The sequence below is a fragment of the Gallus gallus genome, chromosome 2 (assembly GCF_016699485.2).
Source record: "Gallus gallus isolate bGalGal1 chromosome 2, bGalGal1.mat.broiler.GRCg7b, whole genome shotgun sequence".
In the NCBI taxonomy this organism is placed as follows: Eukaryota; Metazoa; Chordata; class Aves; order Galliformes; family Phasianidae; genus Gallus; species Gallus gallus.
The window spans coordinates 2,324,531-2,352,254 of NC_052533.1; the positions used below are offsets into that span (position 1 = coordinate 2,324,531).

The 27,724-nt window shown below is 49.7% G+C and overlaps 2 protein-coding genes across 13 annotated transcripts in view; both read right to left on the bottom strand.

The window, feature by feature from the left end:
• Positions 1-234: 234 nt before the first annotated feature.
• IBA57 (IBA57 homolog, iron-sulfur cluster assembly) lies at positions 235-4,681 on the bottom strand. 5 transcript variants are annotated; one of them, XM_015281083.4, is made up of 3 exons: positions 4,616-4,681; positions 3,409-3,743; positions 235-2,291 (listed from the first exon to the last, which is right to left on the bottom strand). In XM_015281083.4, the coding sequence occupies exons 2-3, from the start codon at positions 3,512-3,514 to the stop codon at positions 1,900-1,902; spliced, it is 498 nt and encodes a 165-aa protein (XP_015136569.1). In that variant the 5' UTR covers positions 3,515-3,743; positions 4,616-4,681; the 3' UTR covers positions 235-1,899. The 5 variants fall into 5 exon arrangements, with proteins under 5 accessions (XP_015136569.1, XP_040535748.1, NP_001026129.2 ...); XM_040679814.2 differs by having other exon boundaries at positions 3,420-3,743; positions 4,350-4,681; NM_001030958.3 differs by having other exon boundaries at positions 4,350-4,681.
• A 1,997-nt stretch (positions 4,682-6,678) lies between these two features.
• The window catches only part of GJC2 (gap junction protein gamma 2), a 30,920-nt gene continuing 9,874 nt past the window's right edge, over positions 6,679-27,724 (bottom strand). For 3 of the 8 annotated variants that reach the window (XM_015281086.4, XM_015281085.4, XM_040679816.2), the window contains one exon: positions 6,679-11,299. In XM_015281086.4, coding sequence (XP_015136572.1) covers positions 10,032-11,279 — 1,248 coding nt within the window. In that variant the 5' untranslated portion in view covers positions 11,280-11,299 and the 3' untranslated portion in view covers positions 6,679-10,031. Of the gene's footprint in view, positions 11,300-11,719; positions 14,858-16,345; positions 17,689-21,190; positions 21,317-22,126; positions 22,423-27,724 lie in introns of those variants that run through there. The other 5 variants (XM_040679817.2, XM_025147148.2, XM_040679818.2 and 2 more) reach the window with 5 other exon arrangements.

The window sequence follows — 27,724 nt, forward strand, 5'->3', positions numbered from 1 at the left end:
CTGGCACAGCGCAGCTGATTCGCTGACCTTTCAGCCCAAAGCCCATAGTGATGGAGCACCTGGATAAAAAATGAGGCTGGCAGGGATGGGGCTGCCCCCCAGACTTCTCTCCATGTCCCTTGTCACCTCCAGAAGTGGCCTATTAGCCCTCAACACCAACCCAGGATCCAACCCAAGGCCATCTTTTCGGGGGCATACACGTTTATTACCTGCACTCTGGAACAAACAAACAAATTATCGATCCAATAAACTTTTAATGAGATATTTCACAGATTCATTTCACAGCAAGCATAAGGAGTTTTAAACAATAAAAGCATTTTTTTTTTCCACAGATAATTCCTCTTCACAGTAACAAAATGCACTTTGGATGTCTTTTATTACAAATACGCATACAAGAGCTTTTTCAGTCACCTGCTCACTCTCTCATCACCCCCTTCTCACCACCCATGCCATTACCAGACTGGACACAAGGGATTTATTGCAGTACAAAAATAAATGGCCTCCTATAAATTACCACAGGTTGAGAGGGTTAGTAAGCACAGAACCTGCCTGGCTTTGGGGAGCACAGAAGGATGCAGTGGTTGCAGGAGCAGGAACAAGTTGGAAGGCAGAAGAGCGTCAGGAGCCAGAAAATAAAAAGCAGCAAACAACACTGAAGTCTTGGGTTGTTCTGAAAACCCACAGGAGGACGGGTGGGTGGGTGAGGAAAACCTCAGCTAAGGGACGGTTTGTTTTGTGCGAGGAGTACAGATTGCTGTCAGGAGAACAGGAGTGGCCAGAGAAGTGAAGATGGTGAAAATCCTGTCATGAACACCAGGCTAAGCAAGGTGGCACTGACACCTCCAGAGACCACAGCCAGGCTGAAGCCTTCAGGAAAATTCAGATTAGGGTCCATTTATGGTCCTACTGCTTTGTGCATTTAGATACAACACCCTCACCTGAGTATTACCTTCATTTGCAACTGTGTAACTAAAGCAGCACCCGGGATCTTTCCTCCTGTGTAACTGTGCACACAGTCAGGCACAAATCACTAAGACGCCAAGACAACAACTGTTGTTGGTAACCTGATCAGTAACACTGTAGGACAAACATAGTAACAGAATATTCAGCCAAGGACCAGTACACCAATACAATAGTCACTGCTGGGAGTGCCCTAAAGCCCTTCATTTCTGTAAATTATCACTTTCCTCTCTGAAACAATTGTCTGAGTGAGTGAAGCATGCGTGGCCAAGGTGAGCAAGGGCAGAGTAGCTCAGATGCAGGCTGCTGCTGGCTGCGCTCCCTCTGCTGGCTCTGAAGCAGGGCACAGGACGGGGACATTTGTGAGCCTTCCCACATTTCTCATTATGGGTGACATATTAAAAGCAGATCCAAAAGCGGTAGAAGGTATTCCTCTTCCTGAACGTAATTAGCAGTAAGAGTGCTGGGAAACAACACCCACCCAATCAGGAAGTTTAATGAGAAGCTCAATGCAACAAATATTTTGCAAGGAACACTTCAGCCTGAGTACAGATAGAAACGATGTATCCTATTCAGAGTAAGTGCAGCATGCTCTCCAATACAAAAATCGTAATACCACAGACGGGATATTATGGACAGAAGATTTCAGTGCATACAGCGGTGAAACTCAGCAGAAGTCTAACCCAGCAGCACCTGACATCCCCTACATAAAAGTGGGGCTGTCTCCTGTGTACCCTGCCTTGTAAAGGTCTCCCTACAACGTGGAACAGCAACTTCGTGCTGGTTGGCACTCCTGCAGTTTAAGCCCACCTTGCAGAATTCTGCTAACACACACCCTCATCAAACACCACAAACAACAGCAGAAAGCAGTCACCTTCCCAACCCTGTCACACAAAATATATTCTCAATAAGGCAAATGTACAAGTGGTGGTTCCTCATTTATTTGCTGGCAGTTTTTGGCCACCACTCAGGTATACTTGCAGTGAGCTTCACTTTATCACCTGCTACATTTAGGCAGAGTGGCTCATTTACATTAGCCAGCCTCAGCAAAGCTATGCCAAGTTCATCTCCTCCAGCCCGGAACTTGCCAGCTGCCTTTCCTGATTCAGTCAAGATTTCAGCACCCTCAGGAATGCTCTCCTGAGGAAGAGGAACTGAAAACTGCACGGGCACCAAACGCTTGCGAATGACGCCCATGTGGTGGGTCCTGGCTGTTAGCTCCTGCCCAATGTAACAGCCTTTGGTAAAGCTGACACCGTTCATGTAGGCCAGGTTGGATTCCAGTGGGAGAGCTACTCCGGGAGGGAGATCTTTCACACCTTCGGGAATTCCTAGGGAAAGAAAGGAAATACAGTAAGATCTCTGGTATTTTAGATTTCTGGAGTATTCTCCCTCTGTGTTATAAAGCCAGAGGTGAGAAGAAGCAATGTGAAGTCACGAGCTTGCCAGTACCCCAGTCTAGGTGTTAATACATCACTAGCCATAAACGCTCAGGGTTAGCAAAGATTATTTTAAAAGGTAATTGGAAAAACTGCACTGACACCTAATTTTGTGAGACTCACAGCACTTCACAGACACACAGGTGGAAATGCAAAGCACCCAGAGCAATACAGACTCCCACACAAAGACATCAACATTTAACGTCAATGGATGGAAAAAAAATTGTTTTCGCCTGCATCCCACGGGTAGACTTCAATGTCAATGAGAGTTATTTTCATGAAAGCAAGTTGGCCAACTGTCCTCGCTAAAGCTAGGACTGCTCCTTTTGTGACCACTGCTGGACCCCGGTTTGTGCAGTGTCACACAAGACGAGTGCTGGTACTGCTGGCAGGCAGCACACCACCACAGCCCAGTCCACTCCGACCCATTAACAGCTTGCTTTTCTGTACCAGATGGACTCAGGTCGTGACCACTGTTTATTAGCCACTGTTTATTAGCCATCCTCTTTCAGTCTGCTAATGAATTTAATCCCCTGTCTGCGTGGACAGATTAAGATCAATGTGAGCTTTGCAGAGGCCTTCAGGATTGAATTCCTTTTCGAATCAAACACACACGCCTTGGCCTCTAAGTTAACTGTGCAAATCCAGCAGTACATTTTTAGGAATGTACACTGCGGTGTTTCATTTTCTTTCCTTAGTAACAAGGAAAACACAAACGGTATGTTATTCCAAAACAATCAGAATGACTCAAACCACTGAAGTTTCCCTCTAAGCAAATGAATCATTCTTGATTCTGTCACAAGGCAGAGCTGTGAGCATTGGATCACTCACATCCTCAAAGCAGCAAACGATTGCTGCAGTTATTACAAAGTTAAACACCAACACACACCCCTGTGGCTTTTTAACCCACCGTTCAATATCACAGTGTGCAGTTTGATCAGGAGACCCTGATAATAAATGTACTTATCCCAAATCCAACAACAGAGCATCAAACAGGGCGTGGCTTTACCTTGCTTATACCTGTGCCTGTGGTAATCCTGAACGTTTTCAATACGACTTCCAGGGATAATCTCTGGTAGATTTGCTCCTGCCTTTATAATCAGTCTCCAGCCCATGACCTCTGCTCTGGGGTCAGGAGTTAAAACCAGAGCCCGGTCTGCATATCTGCTGATGTCCCCAGCCTGCTCCCCAGGGACGACGGCCCACAATGAGAGGTCGAGGCAAGGGCTGATGCTGACTTTCCTCCGGATCTTGTATAGCTTCAGATGTTTCTGTATGGCGTCCAGCACACTGCTGTCACACTCCAGCAGGATGTGTGGCTCTTCTTCTTGACTCTCATGAAGCCTAAAAAAAGCAACACCTATGAGGTCAGGAAAGCCAAACACTCAGCAGAGGAAGCACGATAAAATAAGGGAGACTTCAGCTGGATACAAAGAAAGGTTTTTTGTAATAAGAGTGCTGAAGAACCGGCACGGGTTGCCCAGAGAGGCAGTGGTTCCCCATCCCTGGAGGCACCCACGGTCAGGGGATGGGGCTGTGAGCACTGATGGAGCTGTGGGTGTCCCTCTGCACTGCAAGATGTGGGACCTGATGGCCCTTAGAGGTCCCTTCCAACTCAAACCATTCTATGATTCGATTCTAAGGCTCAAACAGGCTGTATTATCTCGATCCTGGTCTGAATCCATAGATAGACAAATGCCAGGACAGCACTCAGCACCCTGTAACAAAACACTCATAGAACTTTAAAGGTTGGAAAAGACCACTAAGATCCCCAAGTCCATCCGAGCCGAGCTCACCCCACCATACCCACCCTCCACTGGAGCTTAATTCACCCATTTACACACAGCTCTCCTCTCACACGTGGCACAGTGGCTGTAAGGTGGAATTACTATTTGCCCCCTCCCCCCCCGCCCGGCAATGGTCTCGCCCAGCTCCTCCCCCCGCTCTCACCTGTACACGATGAGGTCGTACAGGCAGCGGCCCTGCACGTTGAGCGCATGCGCGTACAGCGCGCGCGGAGGCCCCGCGGGCCCCTCCCCCGCCGCCACCAACCGCGTGACGTCGTTGGTGAGCAGCCCCTGCAGGAAAACGGCCGCCTCGGCGCCCCGCACGCTCAGCAGCGCCCGGCCCAGCGGGAAGCAACGCCAGGCGCCGTCCCCGCTCCCACCGCGCCCCCACAGCCGCCGCAGCCCGGGCAGGCCGGCCGCCGCCCTCACCAACATGGCGGCTGGCTGTCAGGGGGGCCCGTCGGCTCCTGCCGCGTCTGTCGCCATCTTGTGTGTGTCGGCGCCACCTCGCGGCTGGGAGGAGCGCTGGGGGGGCACGCCCTCCTCTGCCTGGCCACGCCCCTTCTGCCCGGCTGCGCCCCCCGCAGCACAGCCCTGAGGGTCCGTGCGCCAGGCGTGGGGCGGCTGCTGGTGGGAGTGGCAAGGGGGAAAGAAAAAAAAGTAAAAATGGAAAAGAAGGAGGAAGCCTTTGTTTTAATTCTCCATGCCTTGAGTCCAGCGCAGCACTGCAGCTGGGGTCTGAGTGGAGCAGATGGGGAAAATCCATCTCTCCTCTGCTCTTAAGGCTCTCAGTGGAGCGTTAGTGGCAGGGTGACAAGATGGCCCCCAGCCAAGCCCTGTCCCAAAGAGGACCTGGAATCATTCAGGTTGCAAAAGACCTCTGAGATCCCCAAGTCCAACCCCACCTCACCATCCCCACGGGCCACGTCTCTCAGTGCCACATCTCCATGGTTCTGGAACACCTCCAGCGATGGTGACCCCACCACCTCCCTGGGCAGCCTGTGCCAATGCATTGCTACTCTTTCAGAGAATAAATTGTTCCTAATATCCAACCTGAACCTCCCCTGACAAACCGTGAGGCCATCTCCTCTTGTTCTATCATTGTTACCTGGGTTCAGACACTGACTCTCACCTTGCTACCAGCTCTTTTCAGGTTGTAGCCTCCTCCAAATTGAACAATTCCAGTTCCCTCAGCCACTCCCCATTAGGCTTGTGCTGCAGAACCTTCACAGCTCCACTGCCCTTCTCTGGACATGCTCTAATGTCTTTCTTACAGCGGGGAGCCCACAACTGAGGACAGCACTTGAGATGCGGCCCCACCAGAGCCAAGTACAGAGGAACAACCCCCTAAATCTCCTGGGGAACATCATATCCAAACAAGCATGTTCAGATACCTCAGAAACAGCTTAGCTTACTTTCTTCATCCTTTCTCTGGGGTGCACAAGCTGTCACCCACAAACTCTCATGAGATACAGTGGTTCAACCCTTGCCCTGTGCATTAAATGCTCCACTGCCCTGGGCAGCCTGTTCCGTGACCACCACCCTCTGGCAAAGAATCTTTTGCTCATCCCCACCTGACCCTCCCCTGACACAGCTCCACTTGGGATGAAGGTTGCAGGGGTCAGTGCCACAGGGGCACCTTAGCTAACCTCAGTCACCAAAGTGTGCTTCACTTTGACATCAACCCAGCAGCCAACAGCAAGGATGAATTCCCCCTGATCCCCAGAACTTGCTCATTTAAGGACACCTTGTTAACTAGCATTTTTTTTTTCATGTTTTCTGTAGCACTGAGGCACTTCTGGCTGTTGACCTTCTCCATGGACTTCCAGCAGAGTCCCGTTCTTCTCTGCCTCTTGGTGGGAGCCAATGGAATCCTGGAGACACCGCAACTGCCAGAGGAATGGAGAGAAATGCACCCGGAGGCTTGCAGAAGCCTCTTTTGACAGTGGTGGTGAATGAATGTGCCTTTCCATTCATGGGAGGAACAGAGCCTGAGGTCTTCAAGGAAACTGAGGTATTAAGAACCGTGGAGATGTGGCACTGAGGGACACGGTTAGTAGGCATGATGGGGATGCGTTGTGGTTGGAATTGGGGATCCCGGTGGCCTTTTCCAACCTGAATGATTCTGTGTTTCTATGATTCTCTTGCAAGGCAGGTTTTCTCAAAGGACTGTCCCATCGTTTACTCCCTTGCAGCCCTAACTTCTCCTGGAATCAGCGAAGTTTTTTCACTTTTCAGAGCACAGGCTTTCCTAGGCAGCTTCAGCTCCACGCCTGAAGGAGCTGCAGGCAGTGATTCATCAGAGAGACAACACATCCCAAACAACCAGAAGGTCAACTACTTCTTAAGGCAAAAATATTTTGCAGTGATTTATAGCTGTATGTGGGAAAATAGAGGTCTTATATGGCCAAAGCAGGCAAACAATAGATGGGGAAGAATTTCTTCTCATCAACACTCGTCTTCCTTCTCACGGAAACATCACACACTTTGCATACTGTAACAAAATGTAAGTTTTATTCCGTTTTATTAGTAATGGATGTGGAATAGCCGGTTGAAGAGTCGGGCTGATGTTTAATTCTCTTTTGCCCAATGCTTAACCTAACTACAGTCCAGATGTAACATTTACACTGAGAAATACTTAGAGAGATTCAACCTCATACTCAAAAATTTTCTAGTACAAATACAGTTAGTACATAAAAAACGAACAAAAAGAATATCCCAGAAACTTCATAACAGCACAGACTGGTTATGGCCTTGAGTTAAGTTCAAGTATTTTCCAGTGGAATGCAATGCAAGCAACAAGGTAATCTGGCTTTTACGTGGGACATTCCTGGCCCTGAATGGTAAGAACAGAAACTCAAGGGCGGGCACTTCATCCAGCAAAGCTTAGTGAGAGAATCAACATTTATGATTAGTTCAGCTGCAGAGCTAAACCCGTCTGGAGCGTGAACTAAATGACTAACCTGCAGAAAAGAAAGCAAAGCATTAATTATACTACTGGCATTTTTTCCATGGCCGATGCTGCCTGTCGTCTGCTTGAAATTCCTCAAGCCGCCGGTTTGGTTTGTGGTGGGACTTTTGCTTGTGGTTACGCATATTTTGCCTTCCCATCCTTTTCCTGCCCAAACAGACACAGTAAAGATGGGATTTCCCTTCCTGCCCTGGAAGGGGTCACTGCTGCGGAGTCGTCGGTGCCTTGGTGGTGGAGGTGACTCAGTGGAGCACACAACATCCTAAGGGCTCCAGAAGGCAAGCAGTGGAGGAAAGGGGGAAGTGAGCAATTCGATATATCTAATTATAATAATAAGCCTCCACATTTTTAGGGCTATCTGACTCATGCTGGTGGCTGGAGGAACAGGGGCAGCTCCGTCTTGGTATAAGAGAAGTGAATGGGAGCCTGGCAGCCCACCACAAGATTCTGGCATCAAGCAGTCCTGCCAGCAGCGTGCCCTTGTGCTTCAGTCCCTGTGAAAACGCTTGGGAAAAAAATGGGAAAGTGAGATCAGCCCTCACTTGCAAAGCATTATATGCAAGGAAGTTTTCAAGACCTACAGATGAGCAGGGCTGGCTGGGAGGACAGCAGAGTGAGCAGTTACCCTGCCTGATGAGGAGCTGGTATTGAACAACCAAGTGTCTGCCCTGGCTCTAGTGCTCATCGATACTGCAATTATTGACTCCCACTATGGAAAACAGTGTGTGCGTATTAAATGTGCTGGTGACACCAGCCTGGAGGAGGCTGCAAATCTGCAGCAGGACTGCCTGATCGTCCCTCTTGGCACGCTGGATTCATGGCATGGAAATGACAGGCTGGTGAAAGTAGGGTTACTTGGCTTACAGCAGAGCTGAAGGGGATAAGACAGTCTTCAAACACCCCAAATCTTCAGGGGAATAATCCCTGGGCTGTGTGTACCTTCATGATAGCACTGCCAGCAGCACCCAGTTTCCCTGCATTGCTCAAGTGGGTGGGTGCCCATACGTAGGACAAGGAGCAGCGTGGGCAGATATGTTTGTCCTACCACCATGCTGTGAACTTTTTGAGCCTTTCATGGAAAATTCACATTACAAAGCATCCCTGCATGCGATGCGTGTTTGCTGCTACAGACCAGAGCTTCTGCACGATGCACTGAGCCTCCTGTGGGATGCAGTTGCCCTTATCCAAAGAGAACAACTCCAGCAGCAAGAGCAGGCAGTGCTCCAGGAAGTGCCTTCTGCAGGATCGGGAATAAGCCTGGAGTTGTCTTCAGACTGTTACTCAAAGCCATACCAAATATTTGCAGCTGGATGCCTCATAGAACATTTCTTTGCATCTTTTAAAACCTAATATTTGCTACCAGCACTGTTCTGTAGGGGCATTGCACAGCTTTCATGCTGGCTGGGGAGAACAGGCACCCTCGGGGCTTCCAGAGACTGATCTCAAGGTCATGAGAAAAAGCCCAACAAGAAGTAACATGGAAGAAATAGTGGCATGAGGGCTTGTGTGCTGGCATGGCTGTGAGGGAGAAGCTCAGCACAGGAATGATGCTGTGTTCTGTAAGGATTTACTTCTTCCTTGTAAAGTTTGATCTGGAAGGCTCTGCCTACTTTGCCTCCATAGTGGTGAATCGCCACAAGCATCCCAAGAACATCTCAGCTCCAGGATGAAACCACCCACCAAAGCACATCCAGCACCAGCAGGAGCCTTGGAACTCCTGCAACTGCAAGGAGACTGCCTTAAAACCAAGCATAGCCAACAAAATCTCTCCATAAAGCAGGGAAAAACTTCTTGCTGCTGCCCTGGGTCCTGTTTCCCAGGTCTTCTGTTGAGCCCCCTGGCAAGCATATGGAAACCTGCCCATTTCCCACTGACACCCCTTCTGGATCCAGCAAGTTTTCCCAGGGGAACTGGAAGGCTGTAAAATTACCAGAGGGTTGATATCACATTTATATATATATATATCTATGTATCTATATTCACACACACATGTTCATGTGTCCATATATATACCGACATGTACACACACACGCATCGTATACACGCTATGCATAGGTCTGCTGTCTGCCACTATTTATAAGAGTTTGATTAAACAGAAAAACAAACCTGTCAACACTGATCTTCCCATCTTTACTCAAATTTAGCACATGAAGAAGTCGACACCCTTTATGACTTTGTTTTCCTGGTTGGAAAAAGGCACTTTCTGATGATGTAAAGCAGCAGTTTGTTAAAAACACTGTAACTGCAGCGATTCCCATCTGTAGCAAGTGCTACGCAGGCACCAGTACAAGCAGCAAGGTCACTGCCAACTCACACTGGGGAGTTTGTGGCCGTGTTTGCTTTTTGTTTCAGCGCAGAATAAAAGATGAAAACCATCAGTGCTGTGCTATCCGTGCACCTCTGCTGCCTTCGCTTCCAGTGCTGCCTGCTGTGCATTGAAAAATTCTGGCAAGACGTTAGCTGGGAGCGTGCCGTGAAAGTTCATCAACATATCAGTCACTTTCTTTTCTAATCAAGGGATCGGAAATTAATTTTGATTAAGGATATTTAGTAATTAAAGGCTGTCTGACTGCAGCACTGTGTGTGGGAGCTGCTCTCTGCTTCCATCACAGCGGGCTGTCCAGCCTTGGCGTGATGCAGCGGTTACTGTCACTCACTGGAGGTTCCCGGCTGGAGAACGTGTTGGAAAGAGGAAGGAAATGTCTTTTGTTAATGCACCGGAAGACAGTACTAAATTGGTCTGAAATTCCTTTTCTGTCTTGACTTTCCATAGAAAAAATGTGTCTGTGCCCTGTGAAATAAACTCAAGACATACTGAAAACCAGAACCCAAAATAAAATCCCACTTACACTGCCCTCTCTGCTGCCAGACAAGCTATATCCACACAGAAGTCTTTCCATCCTTACTGCTGGAGCTGCCTTTCTCCAAGGACGCCTTGGGCTTAGCGCTTTGCTTCTCCTGGGCGGTGTTGGCCCTATTCTGCTCTACCACCGTGCCACCCGAGGCAGGGCTGCTGGTCCGGGAGGGCTGTGCATTGCCCTGGCTGCTGCCATAACTCTGAAATGCTATGTCCAGCTGCTCCTGGGCCACTCGCAGGTGTTTGTGGAGGGTGGACAAGTCTGCTGGGATGTTCTCATCCGGGCTGGTGCACTGCTGCTCCTGAGCAACGTTAGCCAAGTTCTGCTCGTGAGCCATCAGGCTGTTGGGGATCTTGGTGGACTTCTCTGATTTCACCACCAGGTTGTACTCGGGGGGGCAGGAGATGTTCTTAGGGTAGGCGTAGTTGTAGGGGGGCTGCCTGAAGCTGTTGATTTTCCGGTTGCGGATGGCATCTCGGATGGTCCCGAAGCCCAGATGGAACATCTCGCACATGTTCAGCAGCAAGCACAGACAGCTCACCACGTACATCACCAGCAGAAAGATTGTCTTCTCTGTTGGCCGAGACACAAAGCAGTCCACCGTGTGAGGACAAGGCAGTCTGTTGCAGACAAAATAAGCTTCTACCTCAAAACCATAGAGCAAATACTGCCCTATCAAAAAACAAACTTCAAATGAAGCTCTGGTAAGCAGCTGGAAGACGTAGATTTTCATCAGTCCTTCCTGTTGGATTCGCCTCCTCCCATCGTGCTTTTGCTGCTCTTTGCTCTTGGGCTTGGCTTTGGCTTTCTCATTTTCTGCTGCGTCATCGGAGATCATGGGCTCCTCTTCATCTGCCTCCATCGCATCCTCCATGTTGCGCACCGCCTGCCAGTTCAAAGCGAACTGCTTCTTCTTCTTGAAGCCCTTGAACTTCTTCTCCTCCTCCGCTGACCGGGCGATCCGGTGGATGGCGTAGCCCAGGTACATGACTGAAGGCGTGGATATCATGATGATCTGGAAGACCCAAAACCTAACGTGTGACAGCGGGGCGAAGGCATCGTAACAGACGTTGTCGCAGCCGGGCTGCTTGGTGTTGCAAGTGAACTTGCTTTGCTCATCAGAATAGATGGATTCTCCACCGACTGCCGTTAGGACGATGCGGAAGACGATGAGCACAGTGAGCCAGACCTTCCCCACGAAGGTGGAGTGGTTGTGGATCTCTTCTAGCAGGCGGGTGAGAAAGCTCCAGCTCATGTTGGTCATAAGGGCTACTCAGTTATAACCTGCAGGAAGAAGGGGAAAAAAAACCCACACGGCTGTAAGTTAACATCCCAACAACACGTTTTGTTGCCTGTTTCAAGATGGGAAGAGCTTGGGTAACTATTAATGAATACAATACACCATGGAAGCCACCTACGCACACAAAAAGGTGCTCAACTTGTGATAGCTGCCTGCTCACATGCCATGGGCTCAGGCACCCGGGCTGAATGCGGGAGCAGGGGATGCTGAAATGTCTTTCATTAGTGAACCTAGAAAGATGCAAAGAATCAAAAAAAGAATGGGAATATTTATATTTACAGGCTGATGTCCCTTTTAAGTCCCTTTTGAAAAACAAAGCAAAACAAATGCTTAAATCAAATGCAGACTGTTTTATAAATAAACCTTCAAAAGCTTCAGAGAAAACCATGCATTTATTAGAAGACCTGGACAGCTGTAGAGGAAGAGGAACCATTCTGTGCTCAGCTTGCTTTGCAGTGGGGTCTCAGCCCTCCAGGCATCATCAAAGGCAGGTGGTAATTGTATGGCTGGGCTGGCAGACACCTGAGGATGAGAGCAATGGGGAAAGCACTCGGACATGAAGGGCATCACGCTGGGGGATGGTGGGCCCTCACCCTCGAGCAGCAGAGAATGGGCTCATCCTTTCTGCACCCCTGCATCCCTCCTCTGCACCAGGCTCGTAACCTTCATTGAGAGAACAACCTACAGCAAACCTACCCAAATCCCTGTGCTGCTCCACAGCCCTCTCATTTACAGAGGTAAAAGTGAAGGACAAATCATGCCACAAGACACAAGTCTGGTCCTAGCTCAGCTTTGCAGCACTTTTACATGGAGACACCAAATCACACCCCAAAGTTTGCACTGGAGGCTTTGACCCCATGGAGTGGGCCTGGAGTGTGAACAACCACTAGCAACAGCACAGGAGCAAGAAATGCAACATGATTTGCTCTGTTCTCCACGTTTTGCTTTCCTGGAATGTTATTTTATTCCTGCTGCTTCTTAGGACGGGCGCCAAGTAGCTCTGGTTTGCTCAGTGCTCGCCTTGCTGCTGCCCTGGGAGGTAACGATGTGGCTCAAGGCTCAAGATGCAGTGAAATTCTTCCACTGTCAAGAGCTCTCGAGAGCAGGCAGATGGAATTTTCTAACCCTGCTATTTCTAGATCAAACAAATCCTCTGTGAACCCAAACTTCTGAGTCTTCACACACCAGAGGGGGACTGTGGGAGCACTCTGCAGATGGTGCTGAGGAATGTTCCTATCCTGCAGCTGGGGAAACTGAGGCAAGGAATAAGGAAGAGACATGCCCCAGCTAGGAGAAGAGGTGAGGTCTCCTCTCTCCCCTCAAGTTACCTCCTGAAGCTCTCCGAGTTACCTCTGAAGCTACAGGAACCAGAATCCCCTTCTCCTGCCTCAGAAATGATGCCTTGGACAGAACAGTCAATACAGAAATGCTGCTGCAGACACAGTGGTTCAACCACAGAGTAATGTAGAAAGTGATCCCCACAGTGCTATCCTTTATTTATCAAAGATTTTGGTTTAGCATTGCATTCTTTATTTTTAGACTGAATATGAGGATAAGGTTTTCTTACGATAAGGGTGGTGAAGCACTGGCATAGGTCGCACACAGAGGTGGTGGGTGACCCATCGCTGGACACAACCAAGGTCAGGGGATGGTGCTCTGAGCACCTGGTGGAGCTGTGAGTGTCCCAGGTCAGTGCAGGAGAGCTGTACCAGATGGCCTTTAAGGGTCTCTTCCAACTCAAATGATACTATGATTCTATGACTATTTATTCAGGGATGGGACATCACCCCTTGTGAGTGACTTTGGCTACTTTTAGACTTGGTAGTCCCTCTTCAAAGCATCCCCAAACCTTCCTTTGCTTTGTGTGCCTATTCAGTCATGAGCAGAATGGGGCATTACCTGACTTTCAGGATTCATGCTGGCACTTGGCTAAGACACAGCAGGCAGGGGTGTGAAGGGAAGGCACTGGGGTGCTGATTGCCCACTGTGAGACATGGCACATCTGTCCCTGGAGCATCTGTGCAGCCAGGGTAGCATCTCCAATCAGCTGCAAGCTCCACATTAAGCTTGTTCTTTGTCAGGGAGCGTAGTGACAGGACAGGAGATAATGGCTTTAAACTAAAGATGGTAGGTTTAGGTTAGATAGTAGGAAAAAATCCTTCACGATGAGGGTGGTGAGGCACTGGCACTGCTGCCCAGAGGAGCTGTGGATGTCCCTCTGGAGGCACTCAAGGCAAGGTGGGATGGGGTTTTAGGCAGTCTTGCCTGGTGAGAGGTGTCCCTGCCCGTGGCAGGGGCTGGAACTGGATGGGCTTTAAGGTCCTTTCCAACCCAAATTCTGTGATTCTGTGATTCCATGACACAGTTCCCACAGGTCAGTTACCTCTCAGTAGCAGTTTTGTTGGGGCACTGAGGACTTGACAAAGGCAATGATGGATTTTGGAGCAAATATTCAAGTTCTGACCTAACGTTTGTTAGCAAAGCACGCACTGATTCTTCCAGGAAGCACATTTCAGACAGGAGCACCTGGCAACATTGGCTTAAACCCTTCACAACCCCCCCGCATCAGGGAGAGAAATCACAAACTAACAGAACAACCAGAAGGCCACTGCTTGGAGAACACGATTTGTGGATACAAACTACCAGCCAGAGCCTGTGCTCAGCCTGCTGTGCACATCTGGACAGGCAGCAACATCTGCAGGAAACAGCCCCCAGCTGCTCCTGCACTGCTGGGACCCTGCTGTGCCTCTGGGCGTGACTGCACCTCAATGGCCATGTTGTGCTCCCGCGTACTCAGCCACACAGCAGCAGCTGAAGGAGACAAGGGAAGAATCCTCCTATGATCAGCCCACTGGGGCAAGAACTGTGTGGGGCTGCAGCATGTAATGGATGGGGTCAGGGGGGTTTGTGTGGCTCAATTACGTGCAGAGAGATCTTGGGGGGGACTCAGTGTCCCTGCAGCTTGGAACCCATTCATTCCAGCTGCACACATCAGGCTGACTGGCACCAGGCACACGTTTCACTTCCAAACAGCTACAAATAGAAGTTGGGATCTCTCAATGCGACAGCAGCGATCCGAGTGCCTTCGGCTCAGCCTTAAAACAGTGGAAATCCCATGGAGCTAGCAATTAGCTCTTGGTTCCACTTTCTCACCACCAAAACCCCCTGTGTTTGCAGACACAGCTGTTGGAACTGGGAAATACTTTAAAACTTGAGTCTACAAGAAGCAGAACGAGGAGAAAAAAAAGAAAAAGAGGAAAAAAGTATATGTATATCTAGCTAGCTTGACGTCCTTCCTTTCTACTCGCTTTCCACCCAGTTTAAACCAAAGGGAAAACAATGGAAAAAGTACTTACGGAGACATGGTGCTGCTCGCCCTCCTCCACCAGCATTCCTGCGCCTTGCCCTAGATAAAGTCCCGCCGTGCTCTCGCCATGCCCCGCTGGGATACCGAGCTCTGGGGCAGGATTTAAGGCTCTGCAGACCCCGCCTCTGGGGCAGCCCAGCTCCCACCCCAGCCCCTTTCCTCGCCGGGTGTCCCCAAGCTTTGGGAGAAGGTGCTATATATACTGGGCAGGAAGGAGGCATCAGTTTTTAAATCCAAACAAACCGCCGGGTCTGGTTTTAGGAACGGTGCCTGGAATTTTGCTGCCGAGCTCTCGAGCGGACTGGAAGTAAATTAATAGCATCGGCTAGCGGTGCTGGTAACAGATTTGTAAGACAGAGAGCATGACTAATAGGGAACATGTGGAAAACGCATTTTGGCAAAGGCTCCTTGGGTAGAGAGCTGAGGAAAAAAAAAAATAAAAAGAGGCAAGGCTCTGTAGTGAGAAGTGATCTGAAGGTCCTGCCTCACTGCTTCCCCAGCTCATGGATGGGGACAGCTGGAGAAGGGTTTTGGGGTACATTTTAGGGCTTTTTGGTCTCTTCGTGGAAGGAAAAAGAATTAATAAGTGTGCGAATGTGCAAGAAGCCTAAGGCAAGTGGAGAAGAGCCCCTGTCTCCTGGGGGCATCTCTTGTCCCTGCTCTTGTCCCTTGACCCCTTGTAAGGGTCACCCATGGGGACCCTTACTGTCACCAGTGGGGTCAGGGTCCCAGGTAGCTGCGGGGTCAAAGTGGGGAGCTGAGGCAGAAAACCTTCCCAGGAGAGGGAAACAGCAGAAAAGATCAGACCCAGCCTTTGAGGGGTAAAAACGTGAGGATGCACATTTTGATCAAAGGGGGCATATGGTTTATCAGGAACCTTCATCACAAGAGGGTTCTGACCAAGCTGGATATTCCAAAGAGCCCAGTGGGATGTGGGGTGGCAATTCCTGCTCGCTGGAGCATCTCAGGCAAGCAGCAGCAGCACAGAATTGTAAAGACCTTCAGGATCATTGAGTCCAACCATCAACTCATCAGCACTATGCCCACTAAGCATCCTCTGCACCTCTCCATGTTGGCAGAGCACTTCAGCCAAACCACTGTGTCCACAGATCTAGATGTATTGTGGTAACTTCCAATTATAAACTAATTACCCTTATGCAGTGGTAAGATAATTCATTGTTCAGAAGTAGCTATCTCTGATAGGTAGGTGGAAAAAGCCTCGTATTCAGGGAAGTCAGAAGTAGAGATGAACAGACCCTTGAGGGATGGCTGTCACACTCAGAAAAACAGATCTGGGGACAGATTTGGGGGGGAAATAAGCTTCTAAAGAGATTCAGTAGTCATGGCCTGGGTTGTAAAGGACCACAGTGATCATCTCATTCCAACCCCCTGCTACGTGCAGGGTCGCCGACCACCAGACCAGGCTGCCCAGAGCCACATCCAGCCTGGCCTTGAATGCCTCCAGGGATGGGGCATCCACAACCTTTCTGGGCAAAATGATCCTGCCTGCATACTTCAGTGCTTAGCACACCTACAAAGCTTGCACTACCAAAGGAGCTGCAGGGATATGGAGCTGGCAGAGACTGCCAGATCTGTTGGATCTCCTCCCAGAATTCCTGGACATCTCCCATTGAGACCAGACCAAGAAGGATAAAATACTCACCCCTGCATGATCCTTCACATCTGGGAACAGCATGGTGTGCCACCTGGCTGTCACCTCCATTCTCCCATCCCACTCACAACACATTTCACACCTGTCTTTCCAGGACCGTGAGACCCACCAGACCTGAGGGATGGCTGCCAGCATCTCCTTCCCACCGTAGGCTGGGGCGAGACCTCCAGCAGCTCCAGCTGGTGCAGGATGGAGCTGTGGAGCAGTATTATTAGTTATTTAAAAATAACCAGCTGAGAGCAACTTCCAGGCTCTGCAGGAGTGCAGGCAGTGGCTTCGAGATAAAAGGCAGCTCAGCACAGTTCCAGTCCCACGGGTCACGCAGTCTTTCCAGACCCTTTGCAGGTTATTTATACACACAGCAATCTCTTCTGGTGGATGTCTTCTTGGAGCATCCATGCTGCAAACAAGCTGGACATCATCTGCTCTTGCTCCAGGCTCTGGGGACCGCGTGGTTCCCATCACACTGACCCAACCCATCGCCTGGGGAAGGCTGAGCATTTCCTCCTGCCTGCTTTCATTGTTTTTTTTACCATTTGAGCAGGTTGTGCAAGGGCCAAAACCTTGGCTGCATGTATCCAGGGTAATAACAGAACGGCAGGGGTATGCACACTTATAAACAGCCTGTGTTTGCTTCCTTCCAAGGCAGACATTGGAGAGCAAACAGAGATTTTCTAGCCATAAATAAATGTTATGGGCTAAAAGAGCAATAGGAACCTTTTCACTCCCTGTGCAGCATCCAGTGCCCTGGGCTTCACTTAGTGCTTGGCATTGAGAACAGGAAACAAAGGGACAGGGGGATGGATGTGACAAAAGCCTGGACACTTCTGGCTGCTGGGGGTCACCTCACCAACCTGGCACCAACGGTATTCCTGATGTGTTTCTCTTGACATCCCACTGAAATGAATGACTGCTGTCATTAATTACAGTTCTATCTGGTGTTACATCTTCCTGCTATGTGATGAGTAGCAAACATAGGCATCCAGTCTGGCCCCAGAGCTACGCAGCTCTGTACTGCGTTACACTGAGTTCAGTTTCTCCTCTTATTTTCACCTTCTGGATTTGTTTTGTTTCAAAGCTACACAAAGTGAAGAAATGCGTTCAAATAACAATCTTGCTTATTAAAAAAAGAAGAGACCCGTGAAGCAGCATCACTGTTTGGAGACTTATTTTACAGAACCTAGAGAGAAAAAGGGATCTGGAGCCCACGGCTCACAGTGAGCGATGCTGAGAGCCACAGAAAGACAGGCTCAGCTCTTGGCTTTGCAAGCAGAAGTGACATAACAGCTAAACGGGGAAAAGAAAAAACAAAAAGAAAAAGAAAAAAAAGAAGAAAGAAAAAAAGAAGAAGACAGGTTTTGATTTCATTAGTGTTTCTGGTTTGTTGGACTGCTCTTTGCAGCCCCACGCCTCCAGCAGAGGCAGAAACAGCGTTCAGCAGAGATCTTTGTCAGATGTAAATATGTGCTTCAGGGAAGGGCAACCTTCGTGTCAGCGCTTCTTCCTGCGCTCTGCTTCCCTTCTTCCTGCCATTCTCTGCATTGTCTTCTGCTGATCCTGGGCGGGCACTGCTGGGTGTGGAGGAGGAAGGTGAAGAGGAGGAAGATGAGGAGGACTGCCCCATGCCTGCCACTTGACTTACATCCAGCCCAGGTTGTGGGCTCTCACCTGTCCCCCTTCCTAGGGGTGTGAAAATTGGTGTTTCCTCAAACACCACCTATAGAAGGCCAAAAGGACCACGGTCTTGTCCTCAGCTACAAGAATCAGAGAATTTCTACTCTTGTTTAGTGATTAATAACTCTGACTTTGTAATTTATGCCCTATTTCACATGCAAAGTGGGCTCTACGGGCTCATTTCTGATGTAGAATCACAGAATGGTTTGAGTTGGAAGGGACCAATTCCAATCTCTGACACAGGCAGGGACATTTCACTCTAGGCCAGGATGCTTTGGGTATTCTCCGAGTTGTTGGACTTATCAGGGCTCACACTGTAGGGATGGAGCCAAAACCTCAACAGTAAAAATGTGCAGGCAGGATGAATCATGCCCACGTTAAAATCTGCTCCATCACAAAACTCTGCATGGACTTTTCAGAAGAATGGTGGTGTCAACCCTGCTGCAGATATGGCACGTTACCCCCATCATCATCATCATCATGCTCATTCTTCTGTGCTCTCTGCTCTGCAGCCATGCGGTGACCATGGTGGTGATGGGATGACAGCAGGACCTGGTGATCCTAGAGGTCCCTTCCAACCTCAGTGGTTCTGTGAGAAGGCATGTTGGGTTGGTGGTTGGGCATGGTGATCTCAAAGATCTTCTCCAACCTCAGTGATTCTAAGAGTGGGCATGGTGGGGATGGGTTGATGGTTGGACCTTAAATGACTCTATGACTCTACAATCTCTTCAGGTTTTAACCTGGATGACAACAGTGTGGTGGGTCTCTGCCCCTTGAAAGGACCAAACTGAGAAGAAGAGCCCATAAGGATTTTTGGCTGTGTGACAAGAGGATATCTGAAAACAAGGTGAAGGCTGATTTCTTTAACGCACTCTGCAAATATAAACCCTCGCTCTCGATCACCACTAAATTTGGAGCACGGTTTGGCATCAGAGATAAGTCAGAAAACAGAATTTCTATTAAATTTGCTTTGGTTGGTGATCAGAGGAAAAAGCCAGATGTTAGCAGGATGAAGAATGTTCCTGCTGAAAAACAGTGCAATGTTTCCCTGGGATTTCACTGAATCATAACTGCGGAAAGGTAAAAGCACTTCACTTTGAAAATGACAAGAAAAATCCAATAAAGGGAAATAACAATAAGATTTTAATCACAAAGCACAAAAGCCCAGAGGAAGCATTTAAGCTCGGGCTGGAGCACAGAAGCGATTTATTCCAGCCCTTCCCGGCTGAAATTTTCGCTGCAATGGACACATTCCTGAGATAAATTTTTATGTTGACAAAATCCCGTATTTTTTTTCAGATGGAACCTTTTTTTTCTGAAGTTTTCAAGGCTGACATACAAAGAGGTGGCAAGAAAAGGACCATGATGGGGACACTGCCCTTTATAGCATTCTTCTCTCCGTCTGTTCTTGCTCCAAAGCAAGCAGACCCAAGGCAGAGATCTGCTTCAACAGCCAGAGGTCTCTGCAAAGGCCAAAGCGAGCAATTATTCCCTTTATTTGCTTCCCTTTCCTGAAGCAGCCAGAGAAGCAAAGAGGAAAAAAGAAAAAAAAACATTTCCAACCCCACCCCATGTTCTGGGGCCAAACCTGGCGCTCGTGCTGGACCACGTCTCTCCCACCAACCCATCGCATCTCCTGAACCCTCATAACAGGAAGCAATAAAGCTCCCAGCCGGCATTCCCAGCACTGCCGGCCGCCAGTGCAGCCCTACGAACCTGGCCGGGCTTGACTTGCTGGAGACCTTCCTGAACTTGCAAAAAAAATTCCAAAAAAATCAAAAGAAACCGGAGGAAGTGGATCCCCAGGCAAACAGCGGCCGTGCAACAGTTCACGGCGCATCACTTCTGCCCGTCATCGCCCTTAGCTCCTCCTTTAGCGGTTCACTGAGCAGAGATGCACTGAGAGGAGAAAGGCCAGGGTGCATGGGAAAGATGAGAGAACTCTGGAAAAATTCAAGCAGCACCAAAAACGGCCCCACTTTTGGCTGTTGCAGAGAGCTGTTTTTCTCCTAGCACCTGTCCATGGGCAGAAGCAGGTGTTAGAGGGGAGCCTGGAAGAGCCCCAGGAAAAAGGAGGAGCAACACAGGGAGCAAAGAGCAGAGGTTCATGCAGTGTCCTGCAGGATGAACCCAACCAGGCTGGAAACTGCAACTCAGCATTAATGGACATCTTAGAGATGGGGGATGAAGACAAAGTCCCAAAGGACATCTTAGAGATTGGAGATAAAGACAAAGTCCCAAAGCAAGGGCAGAATGTTGTGTCCTCTGTGACACCACACAAACAAACCAGGACATGCTTGACACCTCCTCCTGCTTTCCTCACCTCATCCTGCAGATACTAAAAATACATTATTTTATTCGTGCATGGCAGGTTGCTGACTCTGAGAGTCTGACTATTAGTTAGCAGCCCCAGTCAGAAAAACGATGGTGTTACCTTCATCACCACAAACCCCTTCTGTCAGACACAGGGTGGGGACAAGTGTCACTGTGACCAAAGCCCCATATTACATGTAGCAGCTCTCAGGACAGTTCTCCCACCAGGATTTAACTAGGTCCATATGAATTGGAGCAGCCCTATGTCTCTGCCTGAAAGTGGCAGCAATGAGAACTGGGTACAAAGATATCAATGATATCAAAGATATCAAGATATCAAAGATAAATCTTCACCACTCCAGAAATAACTGCAGTTTGCCAAGTACAAGTATTTACAACACAGAAAAGACATGAATTTTGCATGAGGATGTCCCCCACAAATCCGTGTGGGAGTGGGACCCACCTGGATGCAACATTATGACCCCTTTTCCAGTACTAATAAGATTTAAACACAGCTGAAAGGGAATGTGTGAGTCTAAAACATGATAAATGTGAAGATAAATAGGTTGGATGTGCTTTTGCCAACTGTTCTTAGATAACAGAGAAAACTGAAAGCAAACAAAAAGGAAATGTTACTACTATAAGAGATTTCCTACCCTTCTGGCTGGGTACTGGCACGACTGGGGCAGTTTTCTTCTCATCCAACCAAAATTTACTGTTGCATCAGTATCACCAGTAAATATTTAAATGGACACTTAGGTAAATATACACAGAGATACTTAAGCAGTTGTATCTACATGCAGAAAAGAGAAATATCAGAGAGAGATGCCCAGAGGAGCAGTACGTTACCTTCCCCAGCAGCCCTGCGGGTGGGAGCATCGGTGGAGGATGGCTGGTCAGATCCAAAGGGGAGCACGGAGTGGGAATGGCTGGGAGCCTTCCTGGCCTTGTTTATATAGGTGGGCCCCCACCCTGTGTGAGGCTTTCTGCACTGAGCCTCACAGCTTGGTCCCTGTGCCAAGAAGGCGGGACATGTGTCTTTTTGTCCCCAAAGCTGGCAGGATGAGAGGGGTGTTGGATGGGTGTCTCCACCTGAAGATAAACGGTGAGGTGGAGAGATGCCTTCAGGCTGGTGTCCAGGTGGGAATGGAGCTAGTCCCATCTGGCATCAGGCCATGCTGGTGCCTGAAGCTTTGACATTAAGTACTTCAGAGCCTGAGGTCCAAGTCCTTGGACACCCAACAGGGAGCTGATGGAACCTTCCTCACCCCAGTCACTGCAATGTGCAAGAGCACACAGCTGCCTGTGTGCTGTGCTGGGCATTCAGGGATCCAAAACAGTGCCAGGACCACCAGTACCACCAGATTTTACAGCAGCACCACCAGGTTTCACCTACACCACCACCAAGCCCTACACTACCTCCACCAAACCACATATTACCACCACCAAATCTTACACCACCTTCACCAAACTGTGCATCAACTCCACCAAACCCTACACAAGCACCACTAAAACCTACATGAGCATCACAAAACCCTACATCACCATCACCAAACCCTACACAAGCACCACTAAACCCTACGTGAGTATCACAAAACCCTACACCATCTCCACCAGGACCTACGCCACCTCCACTAAAGCCTACATCCCGTTCTGTACACCCTCTACTCTATACCTAAACCCTGCAGCGCCTCAACCCATGACGTCTAGGTTGGGACCATAGGCTGAGGGTTCACTATGGCCCCATGCACAGGGCTAAGGCAGACCCCACACATTTGCTCCTACCAAAGGATGGACCAAGCTGGTCCCTGCTGCCGGGGTGTCCTCACGCCGCGTGGAGTCAGGTGGAAAGGAGCTGGGAGAGCTGAGCTGCAGCCAGATGCTCTCAGAGGATCCTCATGGGATGGCACCTTCGTCACTGCAGCATCACCCTTCTGGACCCTCAGTAGGAGAGCATAAATCTCAGCACAATCCCTAATGAGCAGACGAGGCTGTGAGGGTCATCGGTCCTGAGGTGCAGGCAGCCCCAGGGAAGCCGAATGTGGGCTGTCCTTCAATGAGTGCACACTTTGCTTTGCAGCAGGTTGCTCGGGGGAATGAGCAGCAATGAAAAGCTGCAGAGAAGAAAGGGCAATATTGCATCCAGCTGTGAAAACAAAGATTAAAACCCTCTGAGCCTACAACCTCCCTTGGCCAACGAGCGGGAAAAACGTGCCAGCATTAATTTCTGTCTCCTCTTCCATCCAGCAGATGTTTTTTCATGAATGAGCATGTCGAGGTGGAAGGGGAAGAGGGGGAGATATGGGAGGAGGAGGAGGACAGCCCTTCCTCACCTTTGACACAGGGAAGCCTCTGCACAGAGGCTGCAGGGCTGAGCCAGCAATGCTTGGGGCTGACCCGCAAGCTGAGCAAGTGGAAAGCAAGATGAAGCTTTTCTTTTTTTCTCTTTGCTGACAGAACAGAATGCTTCCGAAGGTAGAAATGTTTCCAAGAGATCACCAGGTGGATGGGTGTGGGTTTTGGTGGAGCAACGAGCAGCAACGAACCCAGTGGTACTCCCAGCAGCACCGGGGCTGCACAGGGGCCACACATCCCTGTACCCAGCACTTGTCTGGCTCCCAGGCAGGGATATGTGATGCAGGTTTTCCCCTCTGCCACGTTGAGATGGGACACAAAGGATGCTACAGGCACAGTTTAACGTTTAGTAATGCTAGAAGCCCATCCTGACATTCATCAACTGGTCTCCCAGTTTTCTGCTTGTATTTCACAGAATCATAGAATGGCCTGGGTTGAAAGGGACCACAATGATCATCCAGTTTCAAGCCCCTGCTATGTGTGGGGTCACCAACCACCAGACCAGGCTGCCCAGAGCCACATCCAGCCTGGCCTTGAATGCCTCCAGGGATGGGGCATCCACAGCCTCCTTGGGCAACCTGTTCCAGTGAACACTGCTATGTTTAAAGAGCTAAACAGCATGTAAAATGCAAAGGAAAGAGGGAGCAAAAGAAAAATCCCTCATCCTCCTTCACCATCTGGTAAACGGCTCTTAGAGATGCCAAGTCAAGGTATCAGTTACCCTACAGGGAGATACTGAGACACTGCTTACTGCTGGTTGGTCTCCTGTGCTGGTCGCTAGCTGGGCACCTGGGGAACAGCATTTCGGTACTCCTGAGCACCTCTGGAGACTTTCTGGAGTGAATAGCTGCAAGCAGTGACCTGGCCACGAGCAGAAACTGAGGAAAGAAGATGAAGTTGTCGGAGGATCTGCTCGAAAATTCACTCTTTCCACATCTGGCCCTTCCCCTCCCTTCCTTGTGACGGCTGGATTAGATGATCTTAGCGGTATTTTCCAACCTTAATGGCTCTATGATTCTCTGCAAGGCATCCTCCCTTTAGCCTCTAGACAGGAATAATAAAGAAACCACAACACCATCTGTGTTTCCGAGGAAGCCTGAGGAGTGACAGCAGAAGTCCCTGCCCCTTACTTTGAGACACACCAACCAAAAACACAAACTGTGCTTGGCAGCCTTGCTTTACAATGGGACAATCTGCATGTGGTTGGACAAGGCAGAGAGCTTCAGGCCATGGGTGCTGCTGCAGGGAGCTGGAGGAGCAGAATCCCACAGCAGCATCCAGCTCACTGAGCTGTGATGTACCCAGAGATTTGCACTGAGTTCAGATCTTCATCCACCACAGCTTTTATTCCTGGATGGTTTTGGGTCCCTATTGCTTTTGAAGCCTGTGAGCCTTCACCTCAGCCCTCTAGAGCCAACACCAGTGCTTCTCAGCCACCTCTGTACCACCTCCTGGCTGATCGTTCTGCCATTCTTCCACTGCAGTTCTGTCTCATGTGGGTCTTGACCTAAAGCAGCTACACCATTGCCTCCCTCTTGGATGGATCTCTCCTGCCTACACCCTCACCAAAATGCCATTGCTTTGCCCCAGACCATAATCCCCTTCACCTCTGGCCCTTCTGGCTTGATCTAGCTCCAGCAACAACCAAAATCCAGCAGATCCTCTCCATGCACACCTGAAGCCACTTCTCAGCATCCTCAGGACTGCAGCCCTTCCTCTGCTGCTTTCCATTTGAGCATCCTCATTCCACCCCCCTTTCAAAAAACTGGCTGACCGAGTGTTTTATTTCTTTGGCTGGAGCCCTTCTTTTCTGCTCTGGATTTAATTGTCCAGTTGTAACGGCCAAGAATTTCCAAAACCTGACGGAAAATTAAAGAACCAGTGCAGGAGCAAAACCACCCCTGCCTTGGAGAAGGGCGATTTCATTTCCTGCCAGCCATCCTCTTTCAGGCACTGGGAGCAAAAAGCTTTGTGCCTTTCCAACCACTAAATCCCTCCCTTGGACCCGTAATGGGGGCAGCTCAGCTACACCTAGTTCCAGCTATTGAAATGACGACAGCAGCCTTCATCCCACAGGAACTGACCCCTCTGCTGTAGCAGGGGCTGGTGGAAGTGTTGATGACATGTGAACATCGGTGACCGTGACAACTTTCCAGTGGTGTGTGCTGAAGCCAACGCAGAGGCAGAGGTGGAGGGGTGCGAGCTCAGGGATGGGATGTGGTAATGCTCAACCCAATGGAGAAATGAAGGGTTGTGTGGAGGGGGAATCAGGCTTTGCTTTGGGGTAGTCCTATCAGTCTGTCAGGGGGGATGTAGGGTGGTTAGCCAGAACGCTCTGCGTGTCAGCATATCCAACGCAGTCATGACACAGAAATCCTGCAGTCGCGACACAATTGCTGGGCTTCATAGGACCACGAAATGGGGGTTCTAGGACCAAGGGTCATCAAGGAGCAATGCAAATGGCCCCCTCTTGCAGCTCTCATAGAATCTTAGAATGGCCTGGGTTGAAAAGGACCACAATGCTCATCCAGTTCCAACCCCCTGCTATGTGCAGGGTCGCCAACCAGCAGACCAGGCTGCCCAGAGCCACATCCAGCCTGGCCTTGAATGCCTCCAGGGATGGAGCATCCACAACCTCCTTGGGCAACCTGTGCCAGTGCGTCACCATCCTCTGGGTGAAAAACTTCCTCCTAATATCTAACCTAACCCTCCCCTGTCTCAGTTTAAAACCATTCCCCCTTGCCCTATCACACACATCCCCAGCCCATCACTGGCCCCATCCATCCCAGCCAGCCCCAAGGCAAGGTCCGCTCTCCCCACCTGCTCCAGTCCCTCCGCAGATTTCTGATGAGTCCCTGCTTATGGCTTTTTGGGAGCTCTTACCTATAATTTAGTGAACTATCAATCCCAACATTTTTCATGCCTATCCCTGCAAATACCACGAAAGAAGAACAGGAGGACCTTGGACTATGTAACAGGCAGAGCCAGGTCAGATGTACATCCCTGGGCAGGTCTGTTTTTAAGAAGCAATTACTGGCAGGGAAGAGGCAAACCCTGCATTCCTCAGTGAAGGAATCCAGATGATGTCACCTCCTGTCTGGGCACAGGAGCATTCCTGCATCAGGCAGCCCCTGTCCATGCTACAAATATTTGTGTTGGCCTCTCTGCTGGGAGCTTCCCTTTACAAGGAATATCAGCAGGATGGGCTCTCCTGCTGTCTGGCTCATTTCTGCCTCCACACATTAACAAGGGCCACAGGTTAATAGAGGTCTCACACATACCAAAGTTTTACTGCTCCAGTGAGCCAGCTTCAACCAAATTCACTCAGCCCTCCAGTATCAGAGGCACGGAGCTGTGCCTCCAGTCCTGTGGATTTCTCTCCCTCCCTTTCTAGTAGGACACAGTGGCGTAAAGCATGTCAGGATAAGGCATGGATCTTTAGGATAAGATCAGGATCTTTCCTAATCAACTGGCTGGGAATAAAATGCCCTTTTCCCTGGATGGGGAGGCTCTGCAGATGGGACAAGTGGGACAAGTGGTGCAGAGGTAGGGCCACGTGCAGCACAGTGGCTTCTCCCCCAAAAGGATTGATGTGAAAGCAGGAAGGGAAAGTTCTTCCAGCAGAACACCTGCCCCAGCCTCTGACCACACTCCGCTGTGTCCTCCAAGATGACCCTTTGGGACATTTCAGGTGGGACCCTAAAGTGTCCTTCAGGATGCTTGGGTGGGATTTCATTGCCTGCACTTAGGTGCTGAGTCACCCTTTGGAGCTCAGCAAGGTCTAACAGGAGAGGGGTCACCCTGCCTTCAGCAGAAGACTGCAGAAGGGCAGCAAGATGCTTTCTGTGGGATGTTTGTGAGCTTCAGATCCTGCAAACCCCACAGATGTTGATGGCATTCCCCTAAATTCTCTCATCTTAGTAAAACCTGAGTTGTGCCGCTGAGATCCTGGCAATTTCACAAAGTGAGGAGGTAAGGGGGGTGGAAGTGATTTGTATTTATACCAGCAGAAGGTGCTCCCCTGTATGAGTGTACAGATGAGCTGGTTTGCTTTATATGACAGCACTTTTGAGCAATCGCTCCTGGAGGTTTCCCAAACCAGTGCCTTTTTGCTGACCACATTGTCCTGCTAGGTCAGGGGCTGCAGGCAGGCAGAGAGCCCTGGGCACTGCAGTCCGGCCTCTTTGGGCACAGGACATGGCTGTCATTGGTGTCACAGCTTCACTAGGACCAGTGGGTGACGTCCCCTCTCCACCTCCACCAGTGGGGCTCTCACTCCACACCCTAAATCAGCTCTTTCCCGAATGACTGCAGGTCTATCAGCAGTGCTCTGTTGTTATTAAACTCCAGCTGTAAGAGGTATCAGCAAATATTTCAAGCTGTAGATAAACTACACCCTGCCAACATAAACACTCTGATGTGCTTGATACAAATCACTCAGTCTACTGCTAAAATCTTCTGGACTGGCCAAAAAAGTGCTGTGACCTGCCTGGAGGCTCCAGGACTGCAGGTCTGAGTTAAACAGAGCACTGCCAGTCCAAAGCTTGCAGCAGGGCAGCTGCTGGGAGCAGAGCTTTGTTCTCATCCTCCCACCTTGGGATCTCCGGGCAAGTTCTGCTCGTGGAGTATCAAATAAATCAGTTCCACACCCACACACATCCTGACCAGCATGTAAAAACCTCACATGTTTTTGCTGCTAGACATCTCTTGCAGAAAGCTGCCTGCTTTCCTCAGCTGCTCTCCCGGTCTCGCTGCCCTGACGAGTGGGGATGTCAGCCTTCTTCATCCATCTCCTTCCATTTTCTAGGGCAGCCATGCAACAGCATCTAGAAATAAGCTTTTCTTGCAAACAAGCCTCTCAAGGGCTCCCCAGTAGAATCACAGTATCATTCAGATTGGAAAAGGCCACTACGATCACCAAGTTCAGCCACAGACCCCCCCACTACGTCCCTCAGTGCTACATCTCCATGGTCCTTGAACACCTCCAGGGATGGTGAGTGACCCCACCACTTCCCTGGGCAGCTGTGC

Coding starts and splice junctions, on each gene's coding strand:
- IBA57 (NM_001030958.3), bottom strand. CDS start 4,621: ATGTTGGTGAGGGCGGCGGCCGGCCTGCCCGGGCTGCGGCGGCTGTGG. Junction 3,744..4,349: donor TACGACCTCATCGTGTACAG/GTGAGAGCGGGG, acceptor TGCTTTTTTTAG/GCTTCATGAGAGTCAAGAAG. Junction 2,292..3,408: donor CAGGCACAGGTATAAGCAAG/GTAAAGCCACGC, acceptor TTCTTTCCCTAG/GAATTCCCGAAGGTGTGAAA.